The sequence below is a fragment of the Miniopterus schreibersii genome, assembly GCF_964146895.1.
Source record: "Miniopterus schreibersii genome assembly, chromosome: 7".
Taxonomy (NCBI): domain Eukaryota; kingdom Metazoa; phylum Chordata; class Mammalia; order Chiroptera; family Miniopteridae; genus Miniopterus; species Miniopterus schreibersii.
The window spans coordinates 22,832,082-22,847,218 of NC_138108.1; the positions used below are offsets into that span (position 1 = coordinate 22,832,082).

General features: G+C 34.2%; 1 protein-coding gene across 4 annotated transcripts in view; it reads left to right on the forward strand.

Annotated features, from left to right (window-relative positions):
- The window catches only part of C2CD6 (C2 calcium dependent domain containing 6), a 60,771-nt gene extending 46,982 nt beyond the window's left edge, over window positions 1–13,789 (forward strand). For all 4 annotated transcript variants that reach the window (XM_081142257.1, XM_081142256.1, XM_081142255.1 and 1 more), the window contains 3 exons: window positions 6,144–6,218; window positions 7,314–10,733; window positions 13,309–13,789. In XM_081142257.1, the coding sequence (XP_080998383.1) occupies window positions 6,144–6,218; window positions 7,314–10,733; window positions 13,309–13,584 (3,771 nt within the window). In that variant the 3' untranslated portion in view covers window positions 13,585–13,789. The remainder of the gene's footprint in view (window positions 1–6,143; window positions 6,219–7,313; window positions 10,734–13,308) is intronic.
- Window positions 13,790–15,137: the final 1,348 nt, after the last annotated feature.

Sequence of the window (15,137 nt, forward strand, 5' to 3'; positions counted from 1 at the left end):
AAGTCTACTATATAGATTCAGTAATCAAGACTCAAGAAGTATGGTATTAGAGAAGATAGAGACACACAAAGATCAAAGAAACAGAATAAACATCTCAGAAATATACTCACAAAAATATGGCCAGATGATTTTTGACGATGTAAAAGTAATTCAATGGAGTTAAGATAGCTTTTTCAACAAGTGGTGTGGGAACAATTGGACATCCATAAGTAAACAAAACCAAACTTTGAACTAAGTCTCATGCCGAAAATAAAAAGCAGTAATAAAACCAAATACTGTTGAAATGTGGAGAAATTGATGGGGATTTAAAATTGTACAGCCACTCCTGGCACTGTTTGGCAGTTTCTCAAAAAAACAAAAACAAAAACTATATGTATTGCAACTGCTATGTAACTCAACAATTGCACTCCTGGGCATTTATCCCAGAAAAATTATGTCTTATGTTTACAAAAACAACGTGAACACAAATATTTACAGTAGCCTTATTCGTAATAGCCCAAAAGTGGAAACAACCCAGATGTTGATGAATGGCTAAATAAACTGTGGTACATCCATATCATGGAATAATACACAGCAATAAAAAGGAACAGAGTATTGCTTCATACAACAACGTGGATGAATCTCCAGAGAGTTGTGCTGAGTTTAAAAAGCCGACCCCAAAATGGGATACATTTTATGACTATTTACATAATATTCTTGAAATTATAAAATTATAAAAATGAAGAACAGATTAGTGGTTGCCAGGCATTTAGTAGGGGTGGAGGCAGGAAAGAAATGGGTGTTACTATCTATAAAAGGACATTAGGGATCCTTGTGGAAAAGCTCTGTATCTTGACTTTATAATATCAATACCCTGGTTATGATATTTTACTAGCTTTACAAGATATTACCATTGAGGGAAACTGGATGAAGGGTATATGAGCTCTCTGTGTTATTTCTTACAACTGCACATGAATCAACAATTATTTCAAAATAAAGAGTTGAATTTTCAAAAAATAAAGAAAAAGAAAACTTACCTCAAATGTATTTCTTAAAGGCAGTAGTCAACCCAGTATACGACAGATAAAAGTAAATTGAATAAGTAAAATAAGATAATCCCATAAAACATAGGTTATATACAATCAACAGATTTAGAAGGTTGAAAGAATCCATCTCCTATGGCAACAGTTTGTAAACTGAAGACATACCAGAATTCTTGAACAAATTCCGAAAAGTCTAAGCTAATTGCTTCACAAACAAGTCACAAAACCTTCAGAATTCTATGATAAAATAAACTTTGAAGCTGTTAGAAATTAGAAGAAGAGGGGCTTTTTGTTTGTTTGTTTTGTTTTTAATGAACCAAGGTAGTGTGTTAAAGTAATGCAGTATTTTGAGACAAACTTCTGGAGTGCTAATCTGAATTGGAAAGGACTAACATCTCTTTCAACTTTTGGCTGATTAAGGTGACAGTCTTTCAGTAGTTTCTTCACATTTTTAGAGCCCTTTCATAAATTAAGACTTTCCAGATGTGGCTTCAATAGTTTCCATCTAAACCCTAACAATGACTGGATGCTAAAAGATTTTCCCAAAGGTCAGGATGCAAGAAAGGTGGTGAGGGATGAGGAATTTAACTTTACACACCAATGAAAAGCAGTGTTTGGTGATGGTAAGAGAAACTAGCTTGGATTTTACGGGCAGAAATATCTAGATTCAACTCCAGATTCTTTCACTTCCATGGTCTTATAACTTTGGGCATTTTCCATCTGAGTTTCAGTTTTCTCATCTGCAAAATGAGTATACTACCATCTGTTTCAAAGAATTTTAAAGGGCTTGGAACATAATAGTCAATTGCTAAATGGTAAGCATTATCTGTTTTCACCTTTACAAGTATATTATAGAATAAATATGAGAAGTAGAATTGTTGGGTCAAAGTATATGCACATATTTCATTCTCATAGAAACTGCCAGATTACCCTTTAAACCAGATTTGCTAATTTGTATTTACACGCAAAATGTAGGAAAGTACCCAGTATCCCAGAACCTGATTATTTTAGTTTTTGTTAATTTGATGCATAAAATGATATTTCATTGATATTTTCATGTGCATTTCCTGATTATTAATGAGTGAACAATTTTCATGTGCTAATTATCCATTTGTGTTTGTTATTTGACTGTTTATAATCTCTTCCCATATTTACAAATTGAGTTGTGTTCATTTATGTGTGAGAGGGCTTTATATATTTTGAATAACTACTTTGTTGTCTATGATGTTTTTTATCTATGTTTTTTAACATCTTTGGGGGCCTTATAGAAATTTTCAATGTTTATGTTGTAAAATCTGGCACCTTTTCCTTTGTATGTTAGTTTATATCTTGTTTAGAAGGGTTTCCCTCCCCAAGATTATATCAGCGTTTTCCTACTTTTCTTGTATATACTTTTAAATTTATGTTTATCCGTTTAATGCATATTTATTTTTTGTATAAGGTTAAGAATATACTGATACTTTTGCTGAAATGGATAGACATTTGTCTCAACACTATTTATTAATTGTCCATATAGTTAACATTTTTGTCTGTCAGTATCCCCTCTTGAAGATATCACCCCTGCCCCAGCTCCAATACTTGTAGCTGGCAAACCTAACACTGTCTCTGTGGTTGCAAGGATGATCATATAATTTGGTGTAAGAATATTAAGAAATCTTTAGTTTTTTATTTCAAGAGCTAACAGTGCTCACTTTTCTACCAAGAGAGAGAATATCTAAGAAAGACAACACAGAGAGAGGAACAAAGAGCTGGAGAGATAGTGACTTGGTCACATTGAGTCCCTGGAACCAGATCTCCTAGTTATATGAGCAAATACATTTCTTTATTTATGAAGTATTTTATTTCTAAAGCAAACATCATAAAATGTGTTGTCTTTAAAGTTAAATAGATATATTATGTTTAATGCTGGTTACATTTAAATGTTACCCCATCATTGAGGCAAGGAATGAAGGGAGAAGGGAGCAATTTTGAAGAATACCTGGTTTATAGTAGGTGCTCCTAATGCTTGTTAATTAATTAATGACAAATTCATAGAAAAAATAAGGAGGGGGTCAATGGGGGGGAAAGAGGGACATCTGTAATACTTTCAACAATAACGATATATATATTTTAAAAAATAAGATAAATAAGGAATATTTTAAAAATAAAATTAAATAAGAGAATGAGTAGAATTTCTAAATGTGTAAAATACATTGTTTAAATGATAGGATTTTCTGTATGAAGTCAATACTATATGGTATTTCCACTCTAAAGGCAAGTGGAGCATAATTTTGGCACTACTATCTTATCTCTTGTCATGAGAAAATTAGCAAAGCCCTTATCTGGGTGTGGCTTGAGAGGCCTACATTGTAGAGCATTTAAAACCAATTGTAAAAATAGCAAGTGAGATTACATCAAACTTAAAAACTTTTGAACATCAAAGGAAACAGTCAACAGAGTGAAAAGGCAACCTACACTGTGGGTGGAAAATATTTGCAAATCATATATCTGATAAAAAGTTAATATCCAGAATGTATAATAAACTTCTATAACTCAACAACATAAAAACAAATACAATTTTAAAAGTGGACTGAGGACTTGAATAGATAATTCTCCAAAGAAGATGTACAAATAGCCAACAAGTATATAAAAAGATGCTTACCATCACTAATTATCAGAGAAATGCAAATCAAAACCACAATGAGATATCACTGTATACGGGTCAGAATATCTTTTACCCCCCCCCCCCCCAAAAAAGACAGATGTTTGCAAGAATGTGGAGAAACTTGAACTCTTGTGCATTGTTGGGAATATAATATTGTGCAGCTGCTATGAAAGCAGCATGGAGCTCTCTTAAGAATTAAAAATAGAGTTACCATATGATCCAGCAATCCCATCTCTGGGTATATATCCAAAATAATTCAAAGCAGGATCCCAAAGAGATATTTGCACACCAGTGTTTATTGCAGCATTACTCACAATAGCCAAGAGGTAAAAGCAACCCAAATGTCTATTAACAGGTGAATGGATAAAGAAAATGTGGTATATACAGACAGTGGAATACTATGCAGCCTTTAAAAAGAAAGAATCCTGTCACATGTTACAATATGGATAAACTTCAAGAACATTGTGCTAAGTGAAATAAGCCAATTGCAAAAGGACAAGTATGCATGATTCTACTAATACTCCCATATACCCCCATTTTGTCATTTCTGTATATAACCACCTCTTTATATATTTAGCTAAATGTGAGTTTATATTGCTGTTTCTGATTCTGTTCCTGTATCACAGAGTTTATTCTAGCTTTCCTTTCTTGTTTGTCTGTATGTAACTTGTCTCTCCAACAGTGAGAAATCTGCATCTTATCATTCACTATCCATTTATTTATTTATGGATAGTGAGTGATAAGATCCAGATATATATGGATCTTATCATTCACCCCAATATATATGCAAAGCAGTTTCAGAATTACTAACTTGTACTATACCCACAAAGAACAAATTTACCTACTAGAGTACACTTTTTATGTACATGGTTCATTTTATCTTTAGCCTTAAAATTTCCAGTCAAAACATCCAGTTACCAAGGTCATTTCCTTTCTTCTCCTACTGCTTTCAGTGTGGTTATATCTTACATTTGTAATACAGTTAGGTTCATTTGTCACTGTCTGCATTATTTCTTGATTCCCAACATCCTGTTTTTTATTGTTTTGGTTTGAGTTTACATACATTAATGTTTACTCTTTGTGAAATACAGTTCAATGGATTTTGACAAATGCATAGTCATGTATTTTAATTATTTACAAATTTAAAAAAATATTGTCTATTCAAATTTTCTTATTCCACTTGAGTCAGTTTTGCAAAAAGACTTTTCCTGTATGCCACCAACATTTTTCCAGATTGCTTATCATGATCAACTAGCCATACTGTCCTACATCTTAATTTTTCACTCAATATCACATTGTGTTATACAGCCTATATATCTACTTTATTACTTTAATGGCTAAAATGGTTTTATTTTAATAATAGCCAATACTGTTATTGAAAGCTACTATATTAGTGCCTTAATATATTAACTCACTAAATCCTCACAACAATCCTATGAGGTATATATTATTACTATATCTACTTTATATGTGGGGAAATTATGGATAGAGGGGCTAATCGATTGTCTAAGGACACCTAGCTATCAAGTGGTAAATCTGGGTTTTAAACATGGGCAGACTGGCTCTGGAGTCTGTGTTATAAACCACTAAATTTTACTGTCTCTCATTGTGAGCCTGTACAACAGTGATTTAATCAATGCCCTATTAAGAATTCCTTTTATTATTTTTTACATTTATAAGCCTCTTAAAAAATTAAAACTATATCTGCACAGCCCTGCAGAAGTCTCTGCACAGAACGGTATAAAATGCAGTGAAAGTTACCCTTCCCCACCCGTAACCGCACTACCAGTTTCGCTTCGCCAAGGTGACTACTTTTAGCAGTTTGCTTTATAGCTCTTTCAGTAAGTTTATACTATAGTTTTAAGTTATGTAGGTGAAATTCTATTTGATTTTTCAATTTATCAACTTCAGGTAAAGTGTGTTGATATGACACTTGGAAAGATGAGTGATTTTAAAGCATTTATAATATTTTAAATCTTCCCTCTATAATTTTTCTCAGGGTTATTAGACATTACTTTTTATTTTTCTAATGGTTATCTGTAAGGCTTTAAGAAATATATTTAAAATATTTCTTGGTATGTAAACCAATGGACATTGTCTATCAGTTTCCTTCTATGAATGATGAAAAAGATTTTTAAAAAGGTTTCATTTTCTGTGTCCTGAGAATCACTAAGAATGTGATTTCAGTATTATCACATACCACTTGTTATTGAAAGTATTTCACAACCTTTTAAAATTAGATTACAATTTGTTCTGTTTTCTACTTTTGTTTATCCTTGAAGTTGCTGTGCATCATTTTGATTTTACAAATTCAATAGAATAATTACAGTATCAAGGAAGCTAAGATTATATATGTCTGATTCTCTGTATATACAGATTTATTTTGATAATTGGAAAAAAGTATAGTAGTTGTGAGAAACTTGGGAAATATTCTTTCATTACAAGCAGTCTAAAATTAAAACTTCTCTTTTTATAAGGTGGCTTTTTCACAAAAAGAACACATGGTACCAGCTTTGAAACCAGACTACAAAGAATTCAAACCAAAATATCAGGTGAGTGCTGAGTTATTCTATCCCAATACCGATTATTCTTAAATACTAGGCTTCCATAATACATTATGTAATTCAATGGCTCCAAAACCGAAATACTCATTAGAAACACCCAGCTATCTTTTAAAGATACATATTCCCAGGTCCCACCTCTGACCTAATGAATCTCAGCCTAGAGACGGAGCCTAGGAATCTGTACTTCTCAAAAACCCAAGGGGATTCTTGTGCTGTCACGTGGTATCAACTAGCATTTGAAAACCAGTTATAATGAATTGTATCCATTAAAATGAAACTTGAACTAGTAAGGTGAAGTAAACTAGAACAAATTCTAGGCTGATTATTTCACATTTTGCTTTTTTAATTGGATAGTGTGGAAGTGGTGTGAACAAAGGGTTTGAATGAGAGGCTTCATTTTGAAGGCTGTTTCAGTGACAGAATAGTCCGATCCAGAGCTACAAAACTGCCTATAGGGTCTCACTGAAATTTCACTGTAATTAAGAATTTTCTGTACTGCTGTCTCTGAACCATTTCTGAGGCATATGTAGTATTCATCAAAAAGCCAGATTTTACTCTGATGTGCTAAGGGTTAAGTGGAACTCATCATTGTTGAAATTCTTAGACTTAGAGGCAGATGATATATGCTCCCAAGTCAGCCTTTAAAGAATATTTTTGATCCTTTCACTGGGACATACACTACTTTGCTTTTTTTTTTTTTTTAATTTCCTAAATTGGTACTAAAATGGTAAATATTTATATGGATAGGACTTAGATCCTGATGTTAACCATTGTTTAAGCAAATGCAGCTAACACCGGAAATTGAATCCATAAAAGAACTATTTGTGAGTGCCTTTTAAATATTTACAAATATTCCAGGTGGCAAAATGCTCTTGGACACAAAATAGTATCAGAGTTAGGAATTTGAAAAACTTGCATTCAAATTTCAAATATTTTAAAAATAACTAAAGTTAGTTTTCTCATTGTAGAAGGTGGGAGGATGAGTAGATAAATTGACAGGTTGCTCACAGACTTAGCTAGAAAGTGTACTATAAATTCAAAATAAATGTTACAGAATGCCTTACTTTTTTTTAAATTTTACAGAATTTCAACACCAAGAACAGTTTTGATCCTTTCCTAAGGGATATAAACAACAAAATGTCAGTCAGCAAAAGGAACAACCAGGATCGGCCCAAATATAGAAACAGTTTAAATGCAGAGGTTATAGAGCATGAAGACCAAGATCCTCCTTACCTGACACATTCGAAAGCTCCAAGACCTACTGATGAAAACTGGCCCAGTGGTCTCGGTACCAGCGCTGTGGGCGCCGAGGCTGTGGGCGCCGAGGATAACCTAGCCTGTGATCCTAGCGTCACCACAACAGAGAGTTTAGATATTACGAATCAGTTAAAGGAAAGACTAGCAAGTGTATCTTTACCAAACTTTGAAAGAGAGTCATCACTGACTGAAAATGTAAATATATGTCAACTCTCAAAATCATTAAGTCTTACTCCCCACGAAGAACACTTAAAACAATCAGTGGTGCTCAAGTCAGTTTTAAGTAACAATCTTCAAGACCACTTAGAGAAATTATTTTCTAAACCAGGAATTCCTATGGACACCGAAGCAAGAGGGGAAAGTCATAATTCTCCACTTCTGAGTGTTCATGACAAATCATCAAGTAGTTTGGAAGACAAAATACTTGAAAAAATCCATGATTTAAATAGCTGGCTTTCAAAAGAAGACATTTTGAATTCAAAGTCACTTGTAAATCCAATAATTAAAGATATTCCTGGAGTTTCACTTTCAGAAGATGGGCCAGGAAATTCTCCAGAGGGAGAAAGAGCGCTTGTCTCTGAAAAATGCTTAGAGGCTGGTGAGATAACTTTTCCAATAAAAAAAAAGAGTAGTTTCAAAAAGAAACATTTAGAAAGTAAACTGTCTAGCTCTGAATCAGGTTTCAGTGACATCGCACATGATTATGTTTTAAAGCAAATATTCACGGCCCCAATCTTCTCCAAGCTGGAGATGGGTGTGGAAGGATCAAGTGAGTCAGAGATGAACTGGCAGAATCAATTACCCACAGCTTGGGAGAATTTTTCTTCAAATATTCTAGTTCACTATGAAGAAAACTATAATGAAATAGAATTGCCAGAGGCCAAGTCTGCTATAAGCCAGATAATACAAACACTTCCTGTAGATAATCTTTTAGAATCTGGGATCATCAAAGTGATAGAATTAGGTCAAGAATACCAGAAGAGTTCTTTGCTGGATACAGAGACAGCCTTTGCTGAAGAAAAGCCAAAGGACTCCACAGAGGATTACTCAGAAATCAAAAGCAAAACATACTCTCTTTCAAAGCAGAATATAGCCATCATTCCCAAAGAATCCACTTCTTTTTTTAATAGAGTCGAATTTATAGATAAAAGCCAAAATACATCCCCACAAGATTCAAAATATCAGTCAACACCAGATAAAAAAACAGATTTGCCAAGTAGTGGTCAGAAGCTTGATGGAGAAGAAAATGATCTCAGTTCTACCTTAGAAAATTTAAGTAACTTGTTATTGGGTAAACTTAATGAGCCAGATGTAATAATGTTAAAATCCTTTTTCAAAAACATACTTAATGTTTTTTTAAAATATAATCAGTCTGAAAAGAGAAGACAACCAGAAAAAGAATTAGAAAGACTAATTCAACATCCTTTTCTAAATAATGCAGAAGACCTTGAAGAAATCAAAGATAATTTTGAAAAAGCAGACAAATTAAACAGAAAACCTTGTTTGAATCCAAAGCTGCGGGTATTTCTAGAAGCACTCTCAGAGTCAGAAATAAAAAATTTTAAATCTGAATTAAGTAAACATATCCAGCATTACCTTGTAGAAAGACTTTCAGAATCAGGACATATCACCAAAGAGGACTTACCAAAAATCTGTCAAAACCTGTATTTGATGAATGAGAAAGCAGAACCAAAAGGGCAAAATGTTTTTCTGGAGAAATATTCAGAAATTGTAAAAGAAACCATATCTTTTGTAAATAATTTTAATCATCATTTCATAGATAAACATTTGGAAATAAGGCTGAGATCTTTTTTAAATGAAGTTCTTCAAAACTATTTCCTAAAAAACCTTTCAGAAAGCAGTTTATTTAAAGAGACTGAATCTACCCACTCAAACATATCTTTTTTAAGGACTAGAAGTGCTTCGGTATCTTTTCACGAGTTAGGACAAGATATTTCAAAGGGGAGTTTTGGTAGAAGGCTTGAAATAAACATGAAATATCCTTTAAATAAATCTCTACAAAACTGTCTTATAGCTTTATCACAAAATGATGAACTATTAAATCTAAAAGCTGATTTAAGCAAATACCTCCAGATACTTTTTATTGAAAAACTTTCAAAATCAGGAGTAATGATTGAAAGGCAAGTAGAGGGAATCAGCAGCCATATAAATTTGATTAAGTCTAGTTCCACATCGTTAAAATGTATAAAGCCAGATTTATCTTTCAGAGATCAAAATCAGTTTATGGAGGAACATTCAGAAAAGCAAAATAAATATTCAAATATTGTTCATCAAGCCACTGTACAAAAGGTTCCTGAGGATAGAGTTGTAGAAGCAGAATTAACTGGAAAGAAAGAAAAGGAGTATTTTCCCTTACAGAATATTAAAGAAAATACATCAATAATTACAGAACAGGAAACACTGAATTTAATTAAAGTACAACCTTCTTCCAACAGAAACACCCAAGCAGTTCCATTAAAGAAGTCATCAGATGGACGTACAGCTATAGTGCTTAAGAAACAAAGAGAACAACATGGTTTCATGAAGCTTCCTCAAGCAGAAAATTTTGATTTTAAGACAGAGATTCAAGCCATACATAGTTGGAGTGGTAAATCAAAAGTCCCTCAAGCAAATGTTTGCTTTGAAAGCACGCTGAAAATGAAGTCGCTTGAAAAAAAGGAGCATAATATCTATAAACTGATGGCACAGGACAAACCCGAAGCGGGGTTGCCGCCCTGGCCTGGAAGCCCTTCCTGCAGGACGTCGGAGGCCCGCGAGCCGCCCAAGGCCTTGCCCCCTCCCAGGCAGAGCAGCGCGCGCGCTCACTTCAGCGCGGAGGCCGCGGAGAGCTCGAAATTAGACCAGTTTTGTCAGAGACTGAAAGGACATAACAACAACAACAAAAAGCAACAGTCAGTAACGTTTGCACATTACGAAAAAGAAATACAAGCTCTTTATATAAAACCAAGTGAAATTTTCAATGAAAAATGTGCCAAGGTCCATGAATCGCAATCATTTAAATACAAAGTTGTGGAAGCTGGGAAAAACTCTAAGCCATCCCTCTTCCCAGAGGTATTAAAGAGGGAAAATCCGAAGTCCAGAGTCCGAAAAGAAAAAGAGCACACCAACAAACAAAAAAAGTCGCCTAAGATAGTTAAGGTGCTACCAACCACACCGCCCGCCGCAGCACTAAGGAAATCTGTTCCGAGGACTTTGCTTCATTGGACTGCCAGAAGAACTGTACACGTAATCATGTTTTGCTGTCTTTTACCTCCGTATTTTGCTAAGTTCTGTAAATAATCTACTTTAGGACATATATCTGCGTGCAAGTATGTGTGTAACCTTCATTGCCCCAAGATGTGTAAATTAAAATTCTTCTGACATTCAAATATCACCTCACCTGATTCAAAATGCAGTCACAAAATCAGGGGACTGTTAACACACTGAGTACCTTTGTATAAAATAAATAAAGGGCATCCCCTCTGGAGTATGAATCAGAAAAAAGCACCCTTCCCTCTGGGAAGATTCTGCAGGCTGACCTAGCCTGGAGCCAGAGCACACAGCCAGGTCTATGGGAAACTGGCTGGATTTCAGCCCCAGCTCACCCTGAGCCAGGGGCTGCTATACAGGCACAACCAGTACAACCATTGGCAGTGGCTGTAGACTGTGGGAACAGCTGGGATTTTCTTTTCATGAAGATATAAGTATAAAAATTTTTTTTTCAGGTCACTAAACACCTGTTTCAGTATGTGCCAGTTACTCTGCTAAGCATTAGGGTATGCAAAATTTACAATAGGATTATGCACTGCAAAATTTTAATTTAACTTCTTTTACCACGCCCCCACTGCTATATTATGTGCTGACAAACTTGAAAATTCAAATCTATTTTTAATATTACATAAAACGGGAAGGCAAATCTGCTACTAGACTTTATACAAACTATTCTAGGAATGGAAGGGACATATTTTAATTTTCTTGACCACTGCTCTTATATGTTTGTACATATAAACAGGCATGACCTACAACTGAGAAACTCATACATTCTAAAATGATAATTAATTCTATCAAATGGTAATTTGATTCTATCTTTGAATGAGATAACAGATATAACTTCAGAATAGTTCATTTTCATAGTAAATTGATTTTCCATAGTAAAGCAAATATTTAGTTTTAGTAAAGCAAATTAGTAGCAGGGTAAAAATTCATATAGCTTATACTCTCAACTATGGATTTCTCTTTTCTATCTAAGTTCAGTAATTTAGTATCAAATGAGTGAGAGTGTGTGTGCACAGGGTACAGGAAGAAGATGTAATAGTCTTTGGAAAAGGGACTTTTTGAAGTTTCTTTAGTCAAATGGAATCACTTAATATCACTTTCAAACAAAACAAGAAATTGTATTTATGTTATATGTTACGAGATTACATAGGGTCTCAGAATCCTTGTTCTAAGAGTGGTCAAGGGAGATAGAGTTATCTTTATTTCCCTCTTTTAAACCATCGGTACCTAAACTTTTCTCTCTAGTGACATTGGCAACAGAGAGTTTTATGGTAAGAGGAAATTTTTCAGATCATGAGAATGACTGGCTCATCTGATTCTCTAAAATCCAAGAATCTCCTAAAGGAATCAAAACAGAAGACTAAGAAACTGAGCTGTAGGAGCATCCAGAAAAATAACCAGTGGAGTGGGTCTCCATGCACTTTCACTGGCACTCTAACAATCACTTACATCTACTGTGAAGCACAAGTTAATATATGTAACTCACCAGTGTAGCAGAAATTCCCTTAATAATGTGGCCTACCTAATTGTTCCATGTACATGAAAGGGAAGAGGGAGAATGTTTCTTTGCCCTCTGCAAACCCAGGCAAAAATGTAAAGTAGGTAGAATTTGTCTTTAGACTCTTAATACCACCTATTTTGTAAATCTCTTTATTGCTGTCTAATTCTTCTTAGTCCTACCAAACCTCCCCCAAAACTCCAATTCTAATAATCCACTTTTTCACTTTCTCTCCAAATGAAAGCAGCCCATTCCTTTGGTGTGACCATCTCTCTGAAGTGTTGAGACAAGCTGCTCAAACTGCAGAGGAAACTATTTTATATTAATTTGAGAATGACTAATAGCTCCATATCCTCTTATGGGTATTTGTTAATTATTCTAAAATATAGTCATATTATAAAAAATTCAAAGAGAAAAGGAAAACAAAAAGCCCATAATCCCACCACCCTAACACAGCCACCATTTTTGAAAATTATTTTGGTGTATATCTTTTAGTTATTTTCTTGAATGTTTTATTTGTTTACTCTCAAAATATACACAAAATTTTTTATTATTTTAATATAAACATTATAACCATATTCTTAGATGCTGAGCTCTTTTTGTGTGTATTAAAGATGTGTATTAACTTTTAAGAAATGAAAGTTTAGAGAATGTAAAAACTAAAATATAAGAGTTCATAATTTATACTTGGGGTTGGGGAAGACGTATTTTGGAGGAGGAGGATTTTAGAACGGGCTGTTCAGCTTTGTGTAGGAGTCTGACCCCTGAGGACAACTTCCCTAAATTTATCTGGTTTCAAGCTTTGTATCTTCAATCTCTTTTGAACTAACAGGTCCTTTGAAACAGTAGTTGTTTTTTAAAGCATGTTTTCTATAGTAGTTTCTAATGGGAGGCATTGGGTATAGGGTCTGAATTTACCTATAAAACATTTGCTGCTCTCATTTTTGGTCTTTAACTGTTGATATTACAAACTTTGGTCCTTATAAATTTAAATTATACTTTTAAGAAGCCTAATTCACCAACTCGATCTTTTATTTTAATATTTAGGATTGTTCGGAGAGATTTGAGGATTTACCTGTGACCTCATTTCAGCATCTTGAAAAAGTGAAATCAAGAGCAAGACTTTTAGAAAAGAGCCCAGATGATAGCCATGATCTGTTAAAACACTTTGCAAGACCAAACACTGCTCCAGGGGTTAACAAACGACGAGAAAGCTACACTGGAAAGTTTACAGGTTCTCGAATGGTTTCAGCAGGCTTACTTCATTTAAGTGATATGGTCCCAGGTTATGAAATCTACAAAATGCAGCCAAAAAAAATTTAAAAGAAAATGCTGAAAATTGTTTGCTCATTTGTTATATCCAGTTGTTAAACAGTTCAGAATGATATGTGAGGCCAACAGTCAGAATATCATTTCTCCAATTAACAAAATGGTTTGGAGATCTGTCCTTTTGTGTGATAGAAATTAGCAACCAAATTTCATCTTGTTAGAACCATTTTGTTTTAATTAAAATGAAAAAGAAACACTTTTTGATGTAAATGTTTTTGTTTATGAACCTTGAGGAACAAACCCAGAAATACATATTCAGTTCATATTCATTAGCTAAGTTGTGTTCCCAGCTTTCCCTCGTTTTCACTATAAAACAGTTATCACTCCAATTCCTAGCTCTCTGATTTCCCAGACCTTTGTTACTCTCTAAATTATCCCTATCCACTCAGTTTTCAGGTTCTCTGTTTGCAGTTGTTTAGTTTTTTACTCTTCAGCTTTAGTTAACATTTCTTGATTTACAGAATGCAATTCTTTAAGCCTGTAGAACTTCTGTTAATTTGAGTATCGGCTATTATAACATTTTACACTATAAAGATGATAAAGAACAGATTGAATACCAATTCCTGAGGCATCTCCCACACTGTAGTGACTTTCTTACTTGAAAAACCATGAAATAACAAAAACTCAGGAAGCTGCATAAAATTGTAAAACTGCCTAAAATATTACCTAGCTAAATCAACCTAGGATTTAAATCAGATTTCTGAGAATTGGTTCTATTCCTATCAAGTACAGTATTTGGATCTTGTTAAACTTTGTTTCATTCTTTTGTTTGTTTATTATTATTTTTAAAATTTTTTTATTTATCTTTATTGTTGAGAGTATTACAGGTGTCCCAGTTCCCCCCCCCAATTGACCCCCTCCACATCACTCCCAGCCCCTCCCCAGGCCTTTACCCCGTCATTGTCTGTGTCCATGGGTTTTGCATATATGCATATAACTTCTTTGGTTAATCTCTTCCCACCCTCCACCCCCCTTCCCTCTTTCCTCTGAAATATGATTGTTTGCTGCATGCATCAGTGTCTCTGGATCTATTTAGTTTGTCAGATTCTTTTGTTCATTAGCTTCTTTTTAAAGGAGACCCTTCAACATTTCCTGTAGTGCTGGTTTGGTGGTGATGAACTCCTTTAGCTTTTTCTTATCTGTGAAGCTCTTTATCTGACCTTCAGTTCTAAATAATAGCTTTGCTGTGTAGAGCAATCTTGGTTGTAGTTCCATGTTTTTCATCACTTTGAATATTTCTTGCCACTCCCTTCTGGCCTGCAAGGTTTCTGTTGAGAAATCAGCTGACAGTCATATGGGTTCTCCCTTGTAGGTAACTAACTGCTTTTCTCTTGCTGCTTTTAAGATTCCCTCTTTGTCTTTAACCTTTGGCATTTTAATTATGATGTGTCTTGGTGTGGGCCTCTTTGGGTTCCTCTTGTTTGGGACCCTCTGTGCTTCCTGGACTTGTAAGTCTATTTCTTTCCCCAGGTAGAGGAAGTTTTCTGTGATTATTTTTTCAAGTAGGTTTTCAATTTCTTGGTCTCTTTCTTCCCCTTTTGACACCC